General features: G+C 45.9%; 1 protein-coding gene across 3 annotated transcripts in view; it reads right to left on the reverse strand.

Annotated features, from left to right (window-relative positions):
- The window catches only part of PRDM15 (PR/SET domain 15), a 502,608-nt gene that overhangs the window by 148,369 nt on the left and 330,828 nt on the right, over positions 1 to 23,411 (reverse strand). For all 3 annotated transcript variants that reach the window (XM_086935443.1, XM_086935442.1, XM_086935441.1), the window contains 4 exons: positions 13,703 to 13,866; positions 9,349 to 9,428; positions 4,841 to 4,960; positions 3,600 to 3,731 (listed from right to left, as the gene is read on the reverse strand). In XM_086935443.1, the coding sequence (XP_086791569.1) occupies positions 3,600 to 3,731; positions 4,841 to 4,960; positions 9,349 to 9,428; positions 13,703 to 13,866 (496 nt within the window). The remainder of the gene's footprint in view (positions 1 to 3,599; positions 3,732 to 4,840; positions 4,961 to 9,348; positions 9,429 to 13,702; positions 13,867 to 23,411) is intronic.

The raw sequence follows: 23,411 nt of genomic DNA on the forward strand, positions 1-23,411 counted from the left end.
TACATGTCGTGTCCCTCTAGAAGGGCGGAATGCTAACCTCGTCGCCAGAATTGGTGAGGGGGTAGCATCCCGATTCGTATGACACCTTACTCGACATGTCTTGATAACGCAATACCGAAGTTACCGATATGGTACGCGTTATCATGGAACAGCCATTGGGTCTTGGTTCCGCAAGCTGCAACCGGGCTCGGCTCGGGCCAGAACCCAATTCACACGATTCCAAGCACTCTGCCTTCAGGATTGTCAAGGCCTGCCATAGGAGTGTCTGATAGGAACTCGGGTGTCCATTGTATGGTTAGATAGAGGGCTACTATACCTAAAGCAACGAGCGGGTACGCTACGTTGCCCCAGCTGTCATGCAGCCAGTTGTGTCAGATTTAGATGGCCATCCAGGGGTGGCATAATACATGCTTCAGCCCCTGGTAGGCCCTGGGTACACCGATGCCCTGAGTTACAGGGTCTGACAGGGTGGCCCAGTTCCAATTGGGTAATGCACCTAAGGTACACGCATCAATTTAGAGAGAGAACAGCTAGGCTGTGGGTCTGACTAGCAGGCCCACAGCCCGAGAAAGTCGTAAACCAGTGAAACAAAAGCAAAAAGTCCGGGTGATCATAGGATTGCAGACCCTACTCTCCTACAGCCCCAACCTTTACTTACCGGTAACGCCCCTAAATTTAGCATTTAGGGGCACCCTGAACCTTGCCTCCTCAGACAAGAACCGGCCAGAAGAAAAGAATAAGGACCGAAGAAGCTATACTAGAACTAAGAGGAGGACGCTCACTGACTTGGCCCCAGCCCTACCGGCCTGTCCGCACCTCGAACCTGCTCCAGAAAAATCCAGGTGTGGCCTGCAGCCAGCAGCCTCACGAACCCGAAGGACCTGCTCGCCTTCAAAACCGAAGACTTTGTCTCCAGTGAGCACCAGATTTGCTCACCAAAAGATGCAGACTCCAGCCAAAACCGTGAGTCTGCACCACTCTGCACCCAACACCCGAGTTTGAGCAGCCCAACACCACGAGGAGGTCTCCCCAGGAACCCTGACCTGGTGATCCCTGACCTGCCTCGAAACTCCAAGCCAAGCCTGCAGCCTCTTTCTGGAAGATCCGTCCCCGACCGGAGCTGGTGAGCAAACCAGCCGCCTAAAGACACCCTTGCACCCAACGTCCCACGGCCTTGGGTGGCCCAACTGACAGGGTCCCAGCTTCTTCAGGCATCCCAACTTACCTCTCCAATCGGTGGTCACCTCCAGAAGGTCTTCATCCCCGAGCCTGCAGTCTTTGTTGCAACCGGAGAATCCCAGTTGAAATCAACAGGGCACCCAATGCCAAAAAAGCACCCTGCCCTTTGCCCAGAGCCTAACACCAGGAGTTTTGCTCCCACTAACCCTGTGGCCTGCTCGTGAGCAGCCACCAACCGGAGGCTCCCTATCCCCCATTGGATAACATTGGGCCTCAGCACTGCACCCAGCTGCCCTAGTGCTGCTGGGGGTGTTTCAAGAGTGCCTCCTGGTTCTAACCCCAAAATACCAACTCCAACAACCAAGTACTTACTGTTAACCAATACCATATTCTCTCCATAGGAATACATTGACTGTTTTTCCTTGAAAATTGTTCCGTGTGGAGTTGGTTTTGTATGAGAACTTGGAAAAACAGGAAAGAAGTAAATACAACTTTACTTACCTTTTCACTAGGAAATATCCCAGTGTGATATCTGCCTTAGGACACACGGTTCCTCGCATGGCACGTGCCCACCATGCCAACCAGGTCTAATGTACACCTACATGGCCACCGATTTCCATTGGTCCTTATGTTGTACCATGATCACTTACCATGATGCAAGCGGCTGGTCTCACATCAAGACACCCCGCCTATGATCCTCAACACAGCTTGAATGACCGTGATGCCGAAGTTCTCACCGGTTCACTTGCGTCTGCATGACATCATACGCCGTTTTTAAAGCTCATCTTAACTGTTGTTCCCATTTCTTCCTCTATTTTATTATCTCTTTACAAGCAATTTTTACTCAGGCATATAAATACTATGTCCTGATGATAATACCAATATTGTTTAAAAGGGATCCAAACATCGTCGACTATATGTACACCGTAAATGTTTTCCTAATCAATATTACCCATGTGTAACGGTGTTCCACCACATCTTTGCTTGTATTAATTGCATGTATAATATACAAGCAAGTTGCTCTGCCTGAGCCTTCCTGTTTTTTGTATATACTGGATGTATGCTTGGTAGGATGCAGGCTTGTGTCCCACTTGATTGTTTTGGTGTAAATTTTACGAATTAAAAGCATTTCTGTCCGGCTGGACAGCTTCAAATATAGTCCCGGACCAATCCAATTGGGTTCCCTTGTCCTTTACAAGCAGTGTAGTATCTAGGCATATCACACTGAGTAGATCTGTAAAAAAAGTAATCTAACAGTAATTTCCACTGTATTGAAAAGATTTACCTGTAACAAAGACTTTTTCATTCAGCTTGTTAGTATTGTTCAACTTGCCTTGAAAAGTACCATTTACACTTGTAAAACCATTTAGCACCTGTACCAGGCTTGCTTGGTTCTAGAATATAAATATAACTAAATAATATTTTTGATACCAACAAATTGGTCTGTGACATCATTTGCTGCCTGATTGTGTACAACAAATGCTTAAGACTACCCTCTGATAACGCCTTACTGCTCGTCCACACTACCACAAATAGAGAGTAAGGTGCTATCTACTTTTTCCTCTACCTACTTTTGGGGTTCCACTGGACTCTGTGCACACTATACCTTATATTGGTATAGTATACACAGAGCCAGCTTCCTACATGCCCCTCTCATTAAAAACACATTATGGGTAAGAAGATTATCCATTGGAGACGCTCTTGCCAGAGGTGTATCTGTCAGAGTAGGTGAGTAAACTTTGACTGATGAGCAAGTAAGTAATAGTAGTAGATGGAGACTAAATCTGGGTCTACTGCTTCATCTTCCAGATTGTCTGGATGTAGATCTTCTAGATGTCACTTTTGATTTGGAGTGGTGACGTAGTGGAGATCTTTGTGGAGACTTATGTGGAGAAGTTGTAATATGTGGGTTTATAGGGGAATAGGGTGGGAAGTTATTTAACTGCCTCCTTCGGGATCAAGTTCGCGCTATATAAAACTTTATAAATAAATGTGGGCTTCTTATGGGTCCTGTAGGGATTATAGGGATCACAGAGGGTGTGCCTGGAGACAAATGAAGCGATTTAGACACCTCCGATGTATGTGGCACAGGTCTATGTTGCAAACTTTGAAGCCAGCATAGAGAAATATATACGGTTGAATGAGAGCTGAATAAAATGATTTCTTTAAAATCTTATACATTTTTTATGTGTGTTAAGAAGAGCACTGAATCCAGGTGGACTCCACAATCACCAGCATAACCAATAGACCACATCTCATCTCTTTTAGTGTTGCAATTCGAAAAATCAGAATGCAATATATTGCTAGATCTTCTAATTCGATTTTCTATTGTGCAAATCACAGAAATAGTCAGTCACACTGCTAATCATGGCACCAGGCTGGCCATCACACGTGAGTGCTGGGCCTCTAATTATACTTACCTGTATGCCTCTTGTAATGCTTGAGCATGTTCACCTTTTGAGCAAACTTTCGGTTGCACTCTCGGCACTCATATTCCTTGATGCCTTTATGTAGCTTCATGTGGTGTCTCAGTGCATGTTTGGTCTTCATTCCTGTGAAAGAATGCAAACATGTCAACTTAGGACATGCTGCAGGACTAAAGGAGAATAGTGAGTAACCCACCTTAATAGGCATAAAGTGCTTGTTTTGATTTAGTTGACATATACAGGAGAATCAGAACAAACAAAGTAACAGTTTAAAAATAGCAGTAAAACATATGAAGTAGTTTTGATGATAATCATCACATTCCAAGTAGGGCTAAAAACCTGATCCTAACTTTTTTGCCTTGGTGAGCCCATGTTTATGTGAGCGGTATTCAGGTAACACAGGGTGGGCCTCGGTGAAGCAGGTTTCCTAATTAGCTCCTTAAATTGCCTACTAATTGAATGGGCCAGGTGATTTTGACGCTTGATCCACGTTCTGTAGGTCTTGTGGCAGACATCTTTTACTTGTCAGTTATCGAACGACCTCTTGTGGACCATGCCAAAACTTACAGTGGGCTTTTGACTTGCCCTCAGTATACCATTAGTTGGTTTTCTTGTCACCCATTTGTTTGCTTCTTATTTGAAGGCTTTCCTTCCTCTTCTCTTGGTTGTCCCTGCCCTGGAGCGTAGCTTCTTTCCAATCCTTTTGATTGGATGACTTAAATCTTTCTGCTGCCACATTCACTCAACTATTTTTTTTTTCTTTGAGCACTCCAAGGGATTGCATGCATTTTCTTGCTCTCTCCTCTTTGTGTGCGCCTTCTTTGACCCCCAAACTCCCATACCCTGCAAGAGCTTTGTGTTTCTGCCTATTCAAATCCTCCTCCAGGTTCAACCATTCCATTCCCCACCCACTCCCGAGCTTCTCTTTTGTTTAATTTTTTGTTCCTCATCCCAGTCCCACCCGCAAGTGCCTCAATTGCTCCCTTGTCCTCCCACATCCTCCCCTCCCCCAGATGAAAAATACATAAATTCAAAGAAGAAGTATAGAAGAGTGACAACAAAGCCAAGCTCTAAGTGTTTTGTGTGGATGGTCAACAAGAGACTTTCACCTGCCAGACAACTTAAAGCTATCTGGTAAGTGAGACCTAAAGAGAATTCCTGTCTTTATTTCTAAACATTGAAATCACAGACAACTATAGGGCAATCGGAAGACTGAACAAGAGTGGCTCTGGTACCTTTTCCACATTCGGCACACAGGTATTCCCTTATGTCGTCATGGACTCGCATGTGCTCCTTTAGCATATCTTTTCGGGCAAATGATTTCCCACACAAATGGCAGCCATGGCTTTTTACACCTAAATAGAAAAAAAGCATTCACATTTGAGATAACAACTGGAGAAAAAGTCTAGATTGAATAAGTATATAGCTACCATTGTTTATTAATCCAACCTACAGCCAAATCTGTGGACTTCATCCCCAACTAACCTCCAAGCTGTTAAGCAAGTGAATGGATGCTTGCACCAAGTTCAATAGTAGCCCATTATGGAATTATAAACTACTGCCTTTTTTAGGTTCAATTATAGTGCCTATTTGTATTGCATGCCATTCTTACATCGTTTTTCAATTCCAACCAATTCTATATTGCTCACCCATTTCTCCCTGCCTGAACTTGATTCACACTCATTTCGGATAGAATTTCGAATTTCTCTGTATTGTGTTTAAATACTTTAGAGTGCCTTCACCCCCTTTCTAATATCTTATTTCTACTTATTAGTCTACTGTTCCATGCAATTTATATTTCCTGGTCTGATAAAAAGTTCCTCTGTCTGCTCAGGGTTTGTGAAAATATCTTTTGTCCTGGAACAAAAATAATGAAATTTACTTCATCTTTCCATCCGGTGAGTTACAAACAGATACACCAGTAGATACCCTTATATGTGACATTGTGATGAAGACTGCATTTGTGCAACCTGTTGACATTGACAGCATCTGCCCTGAAATTGCAAAAGCCTGCGGCAGAGCGTGACAGAGGGCCAGGTACCACAATGACAGACCTGCTTGATGCTTTGTTGGCCTGCGGTGAATGAGCCGGTCTTTTGCTGGGTGTCTTGATGCCTAGGTATAGTGGCACATAGACCAGTCAACTGAGACAAACTGCAGCCAGCTTACTTAATGGGCTGCCTGCCACAAAATCATATACTGGTGGAGAGTGCAGGGCCGGAGGACTCAGGAGCGTAGCAGGGAGTGGCAGGCTCCTGGCAGCTAGGATTATCTGCTCCTCCACTGGGCATCATGGTCTATGCTGTTGGGTTGTGCCGCCTGTTGTTGAGACCAGCACTATTCTTTTAAATTATTCTGAACCTTGGGCTTTATCATTCGAGGGCCTGAGCTGCAGACTGAGTCAACACCAGATCATGTGCCATCCACCAACTATTCTGTATCTGGAGCCGTATGTTCTCATGTTTGCAGCTGGGAATATGTGTTCCGCTGATTACGGTGGCTGCTATGTGGCTGCTATAATGCATTTTGCACCTGATCAAGCATTCTTCCACCATGAATCCTGAGGTACAGAGACTGAAGAAAACATAAAAGTGAAGGGTGGAATGGATAATTAATATCACTCACTGGTAACCAATCTAATTTTCTGCCCACTGTGTGCCTTCAAACAAGAACCATCATCATGCAAAGCAGGCTTAATAATGTTCCAAAAGAAGCAGCCTAACCAACTGCCGTGCAAGTTCTCTTTTGATCAAGGGACATGCAACCCCAGACTCGTTTATACTTATTTGGCCTCAGCAGTGAGGTGTAAATTGAATCTTATTGCACAATGAGCACTAGACAGGTGCTTGACACTTGATTACTGGCTGAAAACATGCAAAGTCTGTACAGAGGTGGGTTTGGTGACCCTTTTGCCAATTCCCCAAATGTTATTCTCAATAGCTTTGCTATGGCAGGTTATAGAACCTCAGTTTTTAGGCTCTTATGGATTCTGCATTTAAAACAGCGATTAGAGCATGTATTTTGGAGTAACTTGCAGTTAAACATTGGGTCTATCTCTAGTGCGAGCATGAGTTTAGAAAGAATTAAAGTATATCTGTGGGATTTCCAAGAACAAACAAATACAAGCTCTCCAATACATTCCCTTACACCTTACAGGATTGGAGGATGAGCTCAATGACTTGTAAACTAGATAACTGAAAGAGGTGACCATTCCATCATTATGGGCCTCTAATGCATCACTATTAGAATATCTGGATATTGGAAATCATGAGATTGAATGTTTTGGGAAATATGCCACTACCCTGAGTACTGGTGCAATGAATTACCAGCAAGAACATCAGTGAGACTATTGTGACCACTGCGGGCCTCTCAGGAAGTCGTTGGCTTTGAGATGGCACATTGAACCTGCATCTATAAAAAGATGGTGATGTTTTATGCTGATCTCTAAGTGCAGACAGGCCAACCTGTACATGCCGCGGGAACAGGTTTATGGTGGGTTGGCTGGAGGATGATGACAGATCAACTGATGCAATCTAGCTTGAAGACATTAAAAAAGTCTAACAGGACTTGCCAAAGTGCAAGGCATGCTGTGGTGATGGCCTTCCTATAAGTACTATGTTTGTATCCTTGCCAATCCACTGGTTAGCCATGCTAGAGGAGTCTAGTCCTACCCAATGCCTTCTCATATTTTGTGAGCACCTTGATACACTGCTGAGAATGCTAGAGGCTGCTATCTCTAAGGGATGATATCATTGGGCTTGGTATTGCCTGACCAGGTGTGTTGTATGCTTGGATGCTGTATATCTCATGATCTCTGCACGGCTTCATCCTTTAAGTGTGAAACTGGCATCGACATTCTTTCGGATGCAGAAAAAGCACTTGATTCTACTACGGTATTTAATATTCACCCTGGTCTACTCTACACAGAATGATGAAGAGATATTGAGGTGGATTAGCCTTTTGTATACTGCTCCAGTTGTCAGAGATTGGGTTACCAACATCATCTCAAAACATGTACCATTTCAGACAGGCAAGAATCAGTGTAGTTCCCTCTACCCTTTACGTTTTCGATAGCTTCTAAGTCACATGCACGATATTATAGATGCAGAGGATTCTCCTATCAATGTATGCCAGCCGTATCTTATTTTATGTTTGGGATCAGAGTGTTAACCTTTTTCACTTAATATAGGACATAGGTAACTTTGGCCTATCAATAAACTGGAATAAGCCTAATACTTCTGCTGATGTTGCCCATTATTATTTATGTATTAAATTGCACAGAGATGGGGCTGTGATCATAAGCAATAAATATGCAACATTGCTCAATGATTACAGAGGTCCAATTTTTACTTTAGAAGAAAATTTCACACACAGATACCTTCTACACAATAACAGAAATTCAGTTAAACACCAGGGAAGTAACTGCAGTCCACCGACAAGGCTCACCTTCCCCCTACGCGACCGAGCGATCCGCCGGCGCGCTGTGCCTAATTCTCCCTATTTCGGGAGGCTGATCGTAGATAGACCGAACGCTACTTAGCGATCCACCGGCACACTCCACCCATTCTTCCCCACTTCGGGAGGGTGTTCTCCGATAATTAATAATACACGGTACTGAATACCTTGGTTGCTCCGTGGTCGCAAGGCTCCCCCACACGGATCCTCTTGATACCCACTATTTACCTGGCCGGTATCCGCTGCGCACCTGTGCGATACCGTTGGCTATTATAGCTTGTACCATTTAGGCATTATTTTCTCCTAATGATGATCCCTTTGATTCTTTAACGGGATTGAAACGCCGTCGACTACCTAAAACACCATATACTGTGAAATATGTAAACTTCTATGTTGGACTAGTAATGGTGTTTAACTGAATTTCTGTTATTGTGTAACTTACAGAAATCTATAGCTTCTGCCTAAAAAACTCTGTTCTATCTTCTGACTACTTACTTCACCATGTCAATCTGTAAACGTTTGGGTACAGGCTTGTGCCCTACTTCGTAGAAAGGTTGTGTGTGAAATTTTCTTTAAAGTAAAAATTGGACCTCTGTCCGGCTGGACAAGTCAGTATTTAATATAGCTTCCATTGTGTCTATATTTATTTTGTGCCTGTATATTCTTTATGCAAGGGACCACTGTTGTTCAAATAATATGTTCCCCGAGGTCCTGTGCTGACTCGAATCGGTGCCCTTGTTGTTCTATATAAGATGATACTCATTCAGGCAAAACATTTGCAACATTAAGGAGTTCTTTATCCTTATATTACTGGGCTGATAAACAACCATGCACCAGCTAGCATGCAAGGATATATATGAACATAAAATAAAGGGATTACTTTGATACCCGATTTTCTTGTGCCCAACAAATCAAGCCCTATAGCAAATGGGCATATTTTCAAATGCAAGAGCATTATATCACTTCACTAAATTCAAGACTAAAGGCAACATCTCTCCACTCAACATTTTCTTTATTTGTATATAAGGAGCAGACAGAGATGGAAGAGATCGTAAGCTAGTCTTCCTCCATTTATTCAAGGGTTGTCACACTGTTGAAGTTCTGACTGTTATACAGCATTTAGCTGTAGCTGCACACAAAGAGGCTGCTTACTGGTCCTCTTAAATTACATTCACAATCATGTTCCACTCTACAACTCATAGCGGGGTAAAAAATTATGCAAATCAAAAGAATGGCAATACAAATATGCATTTTATTTAGTATCGTGTTTGCATAATCTCATGGGTACCTGTGTGAATAAGTTTATGCCGATCTAAATTACCAATGCTGTTAAAAATCCTTCCACAAATTTCACATGGGTGGATGTACCTGAAAAAAATAGAACGTGAACATGATAATGTATTAATAACATATTATAACTTGAAAACAGTATCTTGTTTAACTTGGAATGAAAGGACAGCTTAATGCAAACTGATACTAAAAGGATATGAACACCTGAAATAGAACTGTTTTTTTACTAAAGAATGGCACCTTTTCAAGTGAAAGGATGTGGGTGCAGCATAGGGCATTGGAATTTGAGCATCTAGTGGGTTCAAACACTAATAGCACTGCTGGCAATACTCCAAGGTGCTCTAGGACCTACTGGTACCTTGGGTTCTTGACAAGTCTTTGGACAGTGTTGTGGGGCAACTGCATGGATTCCTGGTTTCTTTAACACTTATTTACTGATATGGAACAAGGATCTACACATAGAACCCAGAATCCTGAGATAGTGATCCCTTTCAACCCTTCCTCAGACACAGAAATCACTTGAAAGCTCTCAATTTATTGTTTCTACAAGCAAATAATGTAGGAGACTACTTCCTAAGCTGCTTCAAAATTTAAAAGTAACAAGAAAGTTAGATGTATGTTTCCTACTACTAGCCTGTAGACCATATTGCTAAAGTTAGATTAGAAAATTACAAGACTTTAAAATGCCTAGCAGGAATTGGAAGTGTATTTGTAAAGCGCGTAGCTACCCGGGGGTGTCCCAGCGCTGAACTCGAGGTATTGGCTAGGGAACAGCCAGGTTTTTAGGAGCTTACGGAATTTTAGTAGGTTGGTGTCCCTGCGAATGTTGATGGGCTGGGAGTTCCAGAGCTTGGAGGTGTTGTATGAGAACAGACGCCCTACTGACCACGCTTTCCTAATTCTGGGGACATTTGCTAGAAAGAGGTGGTCGGATCTGAGCATCCTGTTGGCTTTATATGGTTTAATCAGCGGTCTCAAGATTGGGGGGCCCTTGTCCTGTAAGATTTTATGTATGATACAGAGGGATTTGAACTGGATTCTCTTGTGGATTGGAAGCCAGTGAAGGGAGCTTAGGGGCGGTTTAGCAGAACATCGTTTTTTTGTGCCTGTTAGCAGCCTAGCTGCTGAGTTCTGGACAAGTTGAAGTTTATTTATGACCGATTTCGGTGCGCCAAGATATAAGGCGTTACCGTAGTCCAGTCTGGACAAGATGAGACCCTGAACGAGGAGTTTGAGAGTGAGGGAGTAGGAGGGGGAGGATTTTGCGTGTGGTACGTAGAAGGCTAAAGCAGGTTCCCGCGGTCTTCCTAGCTTGTGTTTGAAAGGTTAGGTCTTGATAGAGCCAAACACCCAAGCTTTTTAATTCTTTTTTCGGTGTTGGAACAGGTCCCATGCACGATGGCCATTGAAGACAGGTGTTGAGTTTGGATTGGTTGCCTAGCATTAGGATCTCTGATTTGTCTCCGTTAAGTTTGAGGACTGATCTGCTCATTCAACTCGAGATTTCTTTAAGGCAGCAGAATAGATTTACCTGGCAGCGGTCCGTCTGGTTTAGGGAGACCCTGAGTTGGGTGTCGTCGGCATACGTGACTAGGTTGCTGCGGAAAGGGGCTACAATTTCCCCCAGGGGTGACATATATACGTTAAAAAGTGTAGGACTTAGGGATGAGCCCTGGGGCACCCCACATTGGGGTGGCATGGCTTTGGATCTCAAGTTGCCTTCGGTGACCTGAAAGGTTCTGTGTTCTAAAAAGGATTTGAGACAGGCTAGGGCTGAACCTTTAACTCCTATCTTGTTTAGGCGATGGGCAAGGATAGAATGGTCCACCGTGTCGAAGGTGGCGCTTAGGTCTAGGAGGATCACTGCTGCCGATCCACCTGCATACAGGATCATTCGTGCCTCTTCAACCACTGCCATGAGGACGGTGTCTGTGCCCTGGCCAGGCCGGAAGCCTGTCTGTATATGGTGTAGAGGCTGTTGGATTCGAAGATGGTGGAGAGCTGTTGGTTAACGAATTTCTCCACCACCTTGCTGATTCCAGGTAGAAAGGCTATGGGCCGATAGTTGCCCAGCTCTAGGGGGTCCAGATGAGGTTTCTTTAATAGAGCTTTGACTGTCGCCTTTTTCCAATTCGGGGGGATGATGCCCAGTTCTAGGGAAGTGTTGATTAAGTTGGTGATAAGGGGGGTGATGGTGGGTGTCACGAGTTTTAAGATGTTGAAAGGTGCAGGGTCAAGTGGAGAGCCGCTTTTGATTGAGTTTAAAATATGGGGGAGCATCTCCATTGTCAGGGAGGAGAAGGAGTCCTGGATGGGGGTATTGACTGCGGGGTCTAAGGGGAGACCCTCTAGTGAATAGTCGGGGGCAGGGAGTGTTTTTAGTATGTTTAGAATTTTGGTGGAAAAGAACTCTGCCAGTTTGTTACACCTGCTACCCGAGGGGTCGGAAAAGGGCAGTGGATCTGGCACTTTTAGGAGTTTTTTGACGATACAAAAGGTTTCCCTCGAAGTTAGCGGAAGCTTGGATTTTTTTTACAAAGAATTCCACCTGGGTTATTTTTAGGTTAACTTTGTAGGACCTGATGGCCTCTTTGTATTCTATTTTCTTGTTATGGGCCCAGTCTTTTCTCCATATGCGTTCAAGTTCTTTGCATTTTTCTTCAGGATGTGGAGTTCAGGGGTGAACCAGGGGGATTTAAAGGTTCCATTTTTTTAATGATAGGATTTTTCTTGGTAGTACGTGGTCTAGTGAGTTTCCTATCCAGGCAGAGAATTGCTCTTCTGCTAGGACTGGGTGAGGTTCGAATGGGGGGTGGTGCTTTCGAGTTCGTGTTTCCAGTCCTCCGAGGCTAGTTTTGACCATGGGCGTTCAGGGGGACGGGGTGTGGGCCCTCCGGGGGGTTCGGTGTTGGTTTGCCAATGGAATGGGACAAGGAAGTGGTCTGACCAGGGGATGGGGAGGGGCTTACTCGTTTTTAGTTCGATTATGTTAAAAAAAATGGGGACTAATAAATGGCCTGTCACACAATATGAACAATTTGACAAATGAATAAATCTGATAGGTTTTATTTTTTGTCAGAAATAAATCTGATAGCTAGTACGATGTATTATGAGTAGGTCTTGTCCCTTGGTATGAATGCGTAAGCTGTGTTTTGTCTCTGGGTTGCCATCATTGTGCAGAGTTTCATCACTTGACGATAATCTGCTGCTTTGTCTTAAGCTAGGAATAAATCTTCAAGATTTTTTATGGACTACAAAGTATATGCTTAGTCTAGGTTTTGTTTGAGGCTATGAACAACCAACAAGAAACAGTACGAACCTGGCTCAATGGCATGAACCTTGACGGCTCCGAACTCCAACTTTCATTGAATGCCAAGTCACTTGGATTGACCTTGAACACCAACCTCACTCACGAGGAATTCTTTGCCAAAAAACAAAGATGGCTTGGAACCAGCTCGACTTCAGAACTGCTCTTCATGGCCTCAAACACTTGCATTTTGATGGTGTAACCCCTTCTGCATGACGTCTGGGACTCCACACGGGCATCCCTTTTAGGCATCCCACACACTGCAGCCCATCTCATTCAGGGCATGAAACATTATTATATATTTTTATTATATCATCCCCATCCTGATGGAACTCCATTGGCTCCCGTTGCCAGCCCGCATCGTCTCCAAAATCAGCGGCATCGTTTACAAAGTCAACATAAACAGCATCTCCACTTAACTTGCATACAAACTCACCATCTCTCATGGCCAGGATACAATCAGACTATAGCCTTAGAAGTGTAAAAAAAAAAAATAATCAAGGCAGTAGGACTTTTCAATCTGTGCAACCACGATCTGGACCAACCTCCTCCTGTCCATCAGGACCATCCCAACGCTGCTCCAATTTAGGAAAGAGTTAAAGACTCACCTCTTTAAAAAGCACTACATCACAATGCATTAACTATCCACAACCCATCTGCGGCCCCTATCACTCATTGACTTTACGCTAGTCTTTGATCATGTAGAGTGTTCTGCTGCTTTTTGGCTATGTTTGCGCTATAGAAATACCACATCCCTAAATATGGAAATACAGGGCAGATTCTGAGTGGCTCTGCTAGATTTAATCTCATGCAATAAATAACGTCTACACGGTTTTATAGTGTACTCTGAATTATTTTTTTCAGTCTTGTCTCAAGCTAATAATATGTAAAGTAGGCCCTGTTTTGCACTACGGATAAATCTACTATATTTTGCCTGTTGACAAACCAATTTCTCATTACTAATATGACAGTCTGATACCTCAGATTGTTTACAATCAGACCTATATGACAAATAGCAAAGTATGTTTTTACCCCTGGCACTTACTTCTGGATATTGGGATCTGGCAGGTTCTCTCGGTGAATGACCATGTGGGCATGGAATGTTGCCTTTAAGGCAAAGCGGCGATGGCAGGTAGTACATTCGTAGCCTTTCTCCTTGTGCACGTCCATGATATGCCTCAGATAAAGCTTTCCTCTAGCAAACGTTACCTACGAAATGAAGTAACAGTGACTGCAAGGTGGTGGTGGCCATCTACATGCAAAGAACTGGCCCATTTTTAGAAATGTAGTGATCATAGAGATAAAGGAAACGAATACTTATGCTACAATATCTATCTCAGTTAATTTTAGTATGAACCCCTTTAACAAAAGAGTGGAGTTTAAGAAGAAAAGAACATTACTTCCCTTTGGAAACCTGCTTTCTGATAGAACATTCAGCTTTTGTAGATTCCTAGTTGTACCTGCTCACAAGGCAACAGACCGTGTTCAGATGCCACTGGTGACTATTTTGGATCACTTTGAGGTGGAAACGTATAATGGAGCTGAAAGAGGAGGTCCCCTAATAACCTCATACTGAGGAACTGGAGGGGAGAAATTAAACTGCATTTCTGGTTGATGCATACTCTTCCTACAGGTTCCTCACCTTATGGATACTTCCTTCTAGGCTTCAGACCGATCCAGAATAAATATGTTGCTTGCCCTGTGTAAGCATCTGCTCTTGGCATGTAGTGCTGTAGATTCACATGCTCTGCATTCTCCTGCCATCTAATGTTGGGCTCAGGCGCATGCAACTTGTTTTCCTTCTAGGAAGTCTTTCAAGTAACAAGGTATTAGTGACTACTCCTGTGACTGGTAATGCAAATGGGCATCAGCTCCACTGTTAGATTAATTTCCGCATAGATGGAGCATAGAAAAGAAAAATAGATGACCATGCAGAAAGAGAAAAGAACGTCTGCAACAACCAGAGGTTTCCGGGAAGGATGGTGGGTGCATGTGAATAGACAGCACTACATGCCACAATCGGATGCTTACAGGGTAAGTAATGTTACGTTAGTGGCATAAGTAGCTATCGATCTGCATGCTCTGAGTAGACTGTAAAGTAGTACTCCCCTTAGCAGTGGGAAGCTGGAGGATGTTGAAGAGGACTGAAAAAGTGTTTGTAGCGTAGCTTAGCCAGCCATTGCTAGTTAGCTTGTCACAATGTCTACACAGTAATGTCTGGTGGACTTGTGTGGAATGGACAATGTTGCTGCCTTACTTATTTCAGCTATGGAGTGTTGCCAAGGATGGCCATTGAGGTCTCCTTCTTGCGAGTGGAGTGCGTTCTGAGTGGGGTAGGCAATTGTCTTTTGGCTTTAGCGTGGCAAGTCTGAATACACATCATAAGCCATCTGTCTAGGCCTCCTCCGGTGTGGTTTGATGAAAGCGACAAACAGATACTGAGTTTTACTAATGGATTTGATTCTGTCAATGTAGTACATGAGGGCACACTTGACATCCAGAGTATGGTAGGACCTTTCTGCCATGAAGTGTGGCTGTGGTAAGTAAACAGGCAGCTATTTGGTTTGATTAACATGGAAGGGGATACCACCTTTGGCAGAAACTTTAGGTTGGTCCAATAAAGTACTATGTCAATATGAATTTGGAAGAAAGGTTCCTCCAGGGTAAAAACTTGAAGCTCGCTCACAGGCCTTAAAAACATGATAGCAACTAGCAAGGCAACCTTCCAAGACAGGAACGGCACAGGGCACTAGTGGAGGAGTTCAAAAGGAGGGTCCATAAATCTAGTTAGTACTTTACGAAGGTTCGAGACAGAGGCTGGAGATACCATGGGCAGGACAACCCTTTTGAGCCCTTCCATGAAAGGTTTGATGACAGGGTCTGTGAACAAGGAAGAGTTATTGCTAATTTGTAAGTAAGCTATGTTTGAGGCTAGATGAAGGATACAGAAATGTAAGCAAATTCCGATGTCTGAAGCTGATGAAGGTAGTAGACTCTGGCTTGGAATGATGTTTGTGTGGATCTGTGTGTTTTGGAAGGCAATAGTGGACAAACCTTTTCCAATTTGCCACATAGCAGGCCTGTGTAGTTAGTCTACAGGCCTCTTTAAGGATAGACACACATTCTGCAGGCGACCTAACTCTAGGACCTCAGGAGCCAGAACACAAGATTGAAATACCTTGGGTCCAGATGCCTGATGGTGCCTTTGTTCGCGTGAGAAGGTTTGGCTGTTTGGGTAGTTTTCTGTGGGCTACCACTGACAGGTCCAGAAGGGTTGTTATCCCAAAATTTGAACATCAAGTAATACCAGAGTTCCGATCATGTGCAAGACTAATATTTTAATAATTACTAATTTAAAAAAACACGAAGGTGTTTTTTTGCACAATTTTCAATCCAAGATTCTTTTTGGTGGGAGAGGAACTTGAGCTCTTTCGCCCAGTTTTTTAGGCAGAAGCTCTCAAAACTTCTGCTCTCAAAGTAATTTTTTTTTACAGTTTATGTCTTTCGCATGATAATATACATTGTCCACAGAAATATTATTTGCCATTTTACCATGTATATTCTACAGCCTAAACAATAAATGTACATTATTTTGGGAGTGTTCCATTTTATTTTAACACTTCTCTCTACCTCTCCTGATTCCTTTCCCCCTATCTTACAGCTGAAAAAGAATGCATCCTGGCAAAATTTCCACCCTGTAACTGAACAGGAAGTCCTCAGAATCATCTCCAAACTTAAGCCTTCTTCGCACTCCAAAGATCCTCTCCCCTCCAGCCTCGTCCATAACCTCAAACACATCATCACCCTTTACTGGACTTCAATCATTAACTCCTCCTTTGCCACGGGCATGTCCCCGACTCTCTCCAGCTTGGTCAAATCACTCCCATCGTCAAAAACCCATCTGCCGACCCGAATGAACAACTTTCACCCCATTTCGAACCTCCCCCTGCTATCTAAAGTACTGGAAAAATGCGCTTTCCGACAGCTTGATAATCACATCTACAATTTCCACCTCCTTGACCCGTTGCAATCCGGTTTCAGAAAAGGATGCAGCGCGGAAATGCAAATGCTACTTACCAGTATGCATCTGTTCTTGGCATGTAGGGCTGCTGACATTCATATCTGTGCATAGATCGCCTCCTAGTGTTGGGTCCGGATGATTGCACATTGTTGTCCTGGAAGAGTCTTCGAAGTATCACGAGATAGGTGGCTCCTCCCCTGGACTACAGTGCGCATGGGCATCGCCTCCATCCCCAGATTGTTTTTAGCCATTGGCCGAGATGGAGTGAACTATGTGAGTGATGCCCATGCTATGAGCATATATATATGAATACTGCAGCTGCTACAGGCGCCGGGGAGGAGGGTGGGCGATATGAATGTCAGCAGCCCTACATGCCAAGAACAGATGCATACTGGTAAGTAGCATTTGCAGTTCGAGGCATGTGGGCTGCTGAATTCATATCTGTGCATAGAATACATAGCAGTCCTCCTATTATTGGCGGCCGCCCGTGCCAGCTGCAGCAGTTTGAAAAAGTGTTTTGAGAACAGCCTGACCAACAGCTGCCTGCTGTTTAGAGTGCACGTCTACACAGTAATGTTTAGTAAAAGTATGTGTGGTAGACCATGTGGCTGCTCTACAAATATCTTCTAAGGGAATGTTCCCAAGGAAAGCCATAGAGGCCCCCAACTTTCTGGTGGAGTGGGCTCTTGGTGGAATTGTGAGAGTGCGTTTAGCCTTAGCGTAACAGATCTGAATACATTTCACGATCCACCTAGCGATACCAGCTTTGGAAATAGCGTTACCCTTGTGGTGTGATGCAAAGGCAACGAAGAGTTGCTTGGTCTTTCGAAATTCCTTCGTCCTGTCAATGTAGTACATTAGGGCTCTTTTAACGTCAAGGGTGTGGAGCATCCGCTCCGCCAGCGACTCAGGGTTTTGAAAAAACACTGGCAACTCAATTGTCTGGTTTATGTGGAATTGAGATACAACCTTGGGTAGAAATTTAGGGTTAGTGCGAAGCACCACCCTGTTAGCATGTACTTGGAAAAAAGGTTCTTGGATGGTGAGGGCCTGTAACTCACTAACTCTCCGTAGCGATGTAATTGCTACTAAGAAAGCCACCTTCCAAGTCAGAAACTGAAGCTCACAAGAGTGCAGTGGCTCAAAGGGAGGACCCATCAGCCTTGTAAGAACCACATTGAGGTTCCATTCTGGGGCTGGTGGTGTCCGTGGTGGAATGACCCTTTTGAGTCCTTCCAGAAATGCCTTGATAGCAGGAACTTTGAAAAGTGATAGGTGTTGCCTATTCTGGAGGTATGCGGCCATTGCAGACAGGTGAATGCGGATGGAAGAATACGCCAAATTGCATTGGTACAGGTGGAACAGGTAACAAATGATGTTCTGAATGGAAGCATCCAGCGGGTCAATGTCGTGGTTCGCACAATAAATGACAAACCGCTTCCATTTAGCCGCATAACATGCTCTAGTAGTGGGCTTTCTAGCCTCCCGAATGATGTCCATGCAATCGGGGGGAAGATTGAGGTAGCCAAACTCTAGGACCTCAGGAGCCAGATCGCCAGGTTGAGCTGTTGCGGATCTGGGTGCTGAATGTCGCCATGGCTCTGCGTCAGAAGGCTGGGTGTGAGATGAAGCCTTTGATGCGGTACCACGGAAAGTTCCAGAAACGTGGTGTACCATGGTTGGCGAGCCCACGTTGGAGCAACCAGGATGAGAGTCATCGAGTGCTGCCTGAGCTTGCGTGCCACCAGCGGTATCAGAGGTGCTGGGGGAAAAGCGTACGCAAATCTGCCTGACCAGTTCATCCACATCGCATTGCCCTGCGATTGCGGGTGTGGGAACCTGGCGGCGAAGCTTTGGCATTTTGCGTTCTCCTTTGTGGCGAACAGGTCTATCTCTGGATGACCCCACCTTTGGAAGTACGGTTGGAGTACTGATGGATGTATCTCCCACTCGTGCATTTGGTGGCTGTGCCTGCTGAGCAGGTCCGCCATCTGATTGTCCTTGCCTGGGAGATGCTCCGCCATGAGGAAGATGTTCCTCTGAATGGCCCACTTCCACATGCTCTGAGCCAGATGAGACAGCTGCGGAGAGTGTGTGCCTCCCTGCTTCTGAATGTAGTACATGGCTGTCATGTTGTCCGTCCGGATCAACACAACCTTGTTGCACAGATGTTGCAAATGCTACTTACCAGTATGCATCTGTTCTTGGCATGTAGGGCTGCTGACATTCATATCTGTGCATAGATCGCCACCTAGTGTTGGGTCCGGATGATTGCACATTGCTGTCCTGGAAGAGTCTTCGAAGTATCACGAGATAGGTGGCTCCTCCCCTGGACTACAGTGCGCATGGGCATCGCCTCCATCCCCAGATTGTTTTTAGCCATTGGCAGAGATGGAGTGAAGAATGAGAGTGATGGCCATGCTATGAGCATATGTGTATATATGAATGAACACTGCAGCTGCTACAGGCGCCGGGGAGGAGGGTGGGCGATATGAATGTCAGCAGCCCTACATGCCAAGAACAGATGCATACTGGTAAGTAGCATTTGCAGTTCGAGGCATGTGGGCTGCTGAATTCATATCTGTGCATAGAATACATAGCAGTCCCTCCATTATCGGCGGTCGCCCGTGCCAGCTGCAGCAGTTTGAAAAAGCGTTTTTAGAACAGCCTGACCAACAGCTGCCTGCTGTTTGGAATGCACGTCTACACAGTAGTGTTTAGTGAAAGTATGTGTGGTAGACCATGTGGCTGCTCTACAGATATCTTCTAAGGGAATGTTACCTAGGAAAGCCATAGAGGCCCCTAACTTCCTGGTGGAGTGGGCCCTCGGTGGGATAGTGAGAGTGCGCTTAGCTTTAGCGTAACAGATCTGAATGCACTTTACTATCCATCTAGCAATCCCCGCTTTGGAGATAGCGTTTCCCTTGTGGTGTGTGGCAAAAGCAACAAAAAGTTGTTTGGTTTTGCGGAAATCTTTCGTCCTGTCTACATAGTACATTAAAGCCCGTTTCACATCAAGTGTATGGAGCATGCGCTCCGCCAGCGTCTCTGGGTTTTGGAAAAACACCGGCAATTCAATTGTTTGATTCATGTGGAATTGTGATACCACTTTGGGTAGGAATTTAGGGTTAGTGCGGAGCACCACCCTGTTAGCATGTACTTGGAAGAAAGGTTCTTGGATGGTGAGCGCCTGCAGCTCGCTAACCCTCCGTAGCGATGTAATTGCTACTAAGAACGCAACCTTCCAAGTCAGAAACTGAAGCTCACAAGAGTGCAGTGGCTCAAAGGGAGGACCCATCAGCCTCGTAAGAACCACATTGAGGTTCCATTCTGGAGCTGGTGGGGTCCTTGGTGGAATGACCCTTTTGAGTCCTTCCAGAAAGGCCTTGATAGCAGGGACCTTAAAGAGTGACAGGTGCTGCCTATTCTGGAGGTATGCTGCCATAGCAGACAGGTGAATGCGGATGGAAGAGTACGCTAGATTGCATCGATACAGGTGAAAAAGGTAACAGATGATGTTTTGAATGGAAGCATCTAGCGGGTCAATATTGTGGTTAGCACAGTAGATGACAAACCTCTTCCATTTAGCCGCATAACAAGCTCTAGTAGTGGGCTTCCTTGCCTCCCGAATGATGTCCATGCAATCGGGAGGAAGATTGAGGTAGCCAAACTCTAGGACTTCAGGAGCCAGATCGCCAGGTTGAGCTGTTGCGGATCTGGGTGCTGAATGTCGCCATGGCTCTGCGTCAGAAGGCTGGGAGTGAGATGAAGCCTTTGATGCGGTACCACAGAGAGTTCGAGAAACGTGGTGTACCATGGTTGGCGAGCCCACGTTGGAGCAACCAGGATGAGAGTCATCGAGTGCTGCCTGAGCTTGCGTGCCACCAGCGGTATCAGAGGTGCTGGGGGAAAAGCGTACGCAAATCTGCCTGACCAGTTCATCCACATCGCATTGCCCTGTGATTGCGGGTGTGGGAACCTGGCGGCGAAGCTTTGGCATTTTGCGTTCTCCTTTGTGGCGAATAGGTCTATCTCTGGATGACCCCACCTTTGGAAGTACGGTTGGAGTACTGATGGATGTATCTCCCACTCGTGCATCTGATGGCTGTGCCTGCTGAGCAGGTCCGCCATTTGATTGTCTTTGCCCGGGAGATGCTCTGCCATGAGGAAGATGTTCCTCTGAATGGCCCACTTCCACATGCTCTGAGCCAGATGAGACAGCTGTGGAGAGTGTGTGCCTCCCTGTTTCAGAATGTAGTACATGGCTGTCATGTTGTCCGTCCGGATCAACACGACTTTGTTGCACAGATGTACTTTGAACGCCTTTAAGGCCATGAAGATTGCCATCAGTTCCAACACATTGATGTGCATCTTCCGTTGCTGTAGCGTCCATAGTCCTTGCACAGTGTAATGGAGTACAAGCGCTCCCCATCCCTGGAGAGAGGCGTCCGTTGTCAGGATAATCTGTGGGACAGGCTCTTGGAATGGTCGGCCCTTGCAAAGGTTTAGTGGATTCCACCAATGCAGAGAGTTGTACGCCCGACCGCTCACCAACACTAGGTCTGTCAGTTGCCCATGAGCCTGAGTCCACTGACGTGCCAGGCACTCCTGAAGCGGACGCATATGTAGTCTCGCGTGCGGGACAATGGAGATGCAGGAGGCCATCATGCCTATCAACTGCATGAACACCCTCGCTGGAAGCGAGTGTTGGGGTCTGAATCGTTGGATCAGCGCCTGGATACTGGCGATTCTCACTGAATTTGGCTGCGCAGTGGCTGCCAGAGTGTCGATTGTCGCGCCCAGATACTGTCTCACGTGGGCGGGCTGGAGATGGGACTTTGGGTAGTTCAGAGAGAATCCCAGATCGTGCAGGAGATGAATGGTGCGTGACACGTGGTCGACGCACTGCTGTTCTGTCCTTGCTTGAATGAGCCAGTCGTCCAGGTAGGGAAAGACGTGGACGTGCTGGCGACGGAGATGCGCCGCCACGGTCGCCAGGCATTTTGTAAATACCCTTGGTGCTGTGGTGACCCCGAACGGCAGAACCTTGAACTGGTAATGCTGGTTTAAGATTGTGAATCTGAGATACTTCCTGTGTGAAGGATGCAGGGGGATATGAAAATATGCATCCTTCAGATCCAGTGTAGCCAGGAAGTCCCCCTGTTGAAGCAGGGGAAGCACCTGCTGCAACGTGAGCATATGGAAGTGCTCCGAGAGGATGTACCAGTTCAGGGGCCTGAGGTCCAGGATCGGTCTGAGGGACCCGTCCTTTTTGGGGATGAGAAAATAGAGGGAGTAAACCCCTGTTCCCTGTTCTTGCAATGGAACGAGCTCTATCGCCCCTTTTTGCAGCATGAGTAGAGCTTCTTGCTGCAACAAGGTCAAGTGCTCGCTGGACATAGGACGGTTTCTTGGCGGTATGTCCGGTGGAATGGACGTAAGCTCTAGACAGTACCCGTACTGGATAAGAGACCTCACCCACCTGTCTGTGGTGATGGACTCCCACGCCGGCAGGAACTGCTGGAGTCTCCCCCCGACTGGTGTTGTGTGGTCGGGGGGCAGTGACAAGACGTCACTGCTTGTTGGTGGTGGTGGACCTGGAGCCATTGTTTCCACGTCCCCTGCCCTTGACATTATTGCCTCTGTAACCACCTCTGCCCTTGTTGTTAAACGAGGCTTGGGTGTTACCCTTGTAATATTGTGTGGATTGGGATGCCTGTCCTCTTGAGGTGCCTTTTGAATTTGAGCGGCGAAAGGAGCCACCCCGAAACTGCTGACTTTGTAAAGCCCCCATTGACTTGGCAGTTTCCTGGTCTTTTTTCATTTTTTCCAGGGAGGCATCCACTTCAGGGCCAAACAGATGGTCAGGATTGACTGTTTGGTTTAGTATAGTAGTCTGGATGTCGGGTTTGAACCCCGAAATCCTAAGCCAGGCATGGCGTCTAAGCAACACGCTTGTATTGATAGCCCTGGAGGCCGTGTCTGCCACATCCAGTGCACATTTGATGGATGCGTTAGTAATGAGTTTACCCTCCTGAATAAGCATCTCCCCTGCCTCCTTGTATTGGTCAGGTAGGTGTTGTAGGATGGCCTCAAGTGTGTCATAATGTGCCCTATCATAACGTGCGAGCAGGGCTTGGGTGTTAGAAATCTTCCAGATGTTAGCTGCCTGTGCAGCGATCCTTTTGCCTGAGGCTTCAAAGATTTTCGACTCTTTATCTGGGGGAGGAGCGTCACCAGTTGTTTGAGAGTTTGCCCTCTTCCGAGCGTTGGAAACGACCAAGGAGTCCAATGGCAAGTGTCCCTTGATATACGTTGGATCTGTGGGTGCTGCCCGATATTTCCTGTCGATCCGAGGGTTGACCACACGCGCCCGTGTGGGTTCCCTGAAGACCTCTGCGGCATGCTTGAGCACCCCCTTAAGCATCGGCAGCGTTTTGACCGACTTTTCAGCCACCGAGAAGGTGTCGAACAAGAAGTCCACATCCACGGGGTCGGAGTGTAGTTCGACGTCGTGGTTGGCCGCAGCTCTCTCTATCAGTGCATTGAAGGCCGCCGAGTCTTCTGTAGGGGACGTCTTGGCGGCGAAAAGCTGAGTGTCCTGACCCGACTGCGGGTCCTCGTTGTCGGCCCCGGTGGTCCAGGGCACAGGCTCCTCCTCCGGATCCGAGTACGCCGGATAGGTGTACTCGGCATCCTCCTCGTCGGCATCGACTGCGACTGAATGCGCCGG

The sequence above is a fragment of the Lissotriton vulgaris genome, chromosome 8 (genome assembly GCF_964263255.1).
Source record: "Lissotriton vulgaris chromosome 8, aLisVul1.2, whole genome shotgun sequence".
Lineage (NCBI taxonomy): Eukaryota > Metazoa > Chordata > Amphibia > Caudata > Salamandridae > Lissotriton > Lissotriton vulgaris.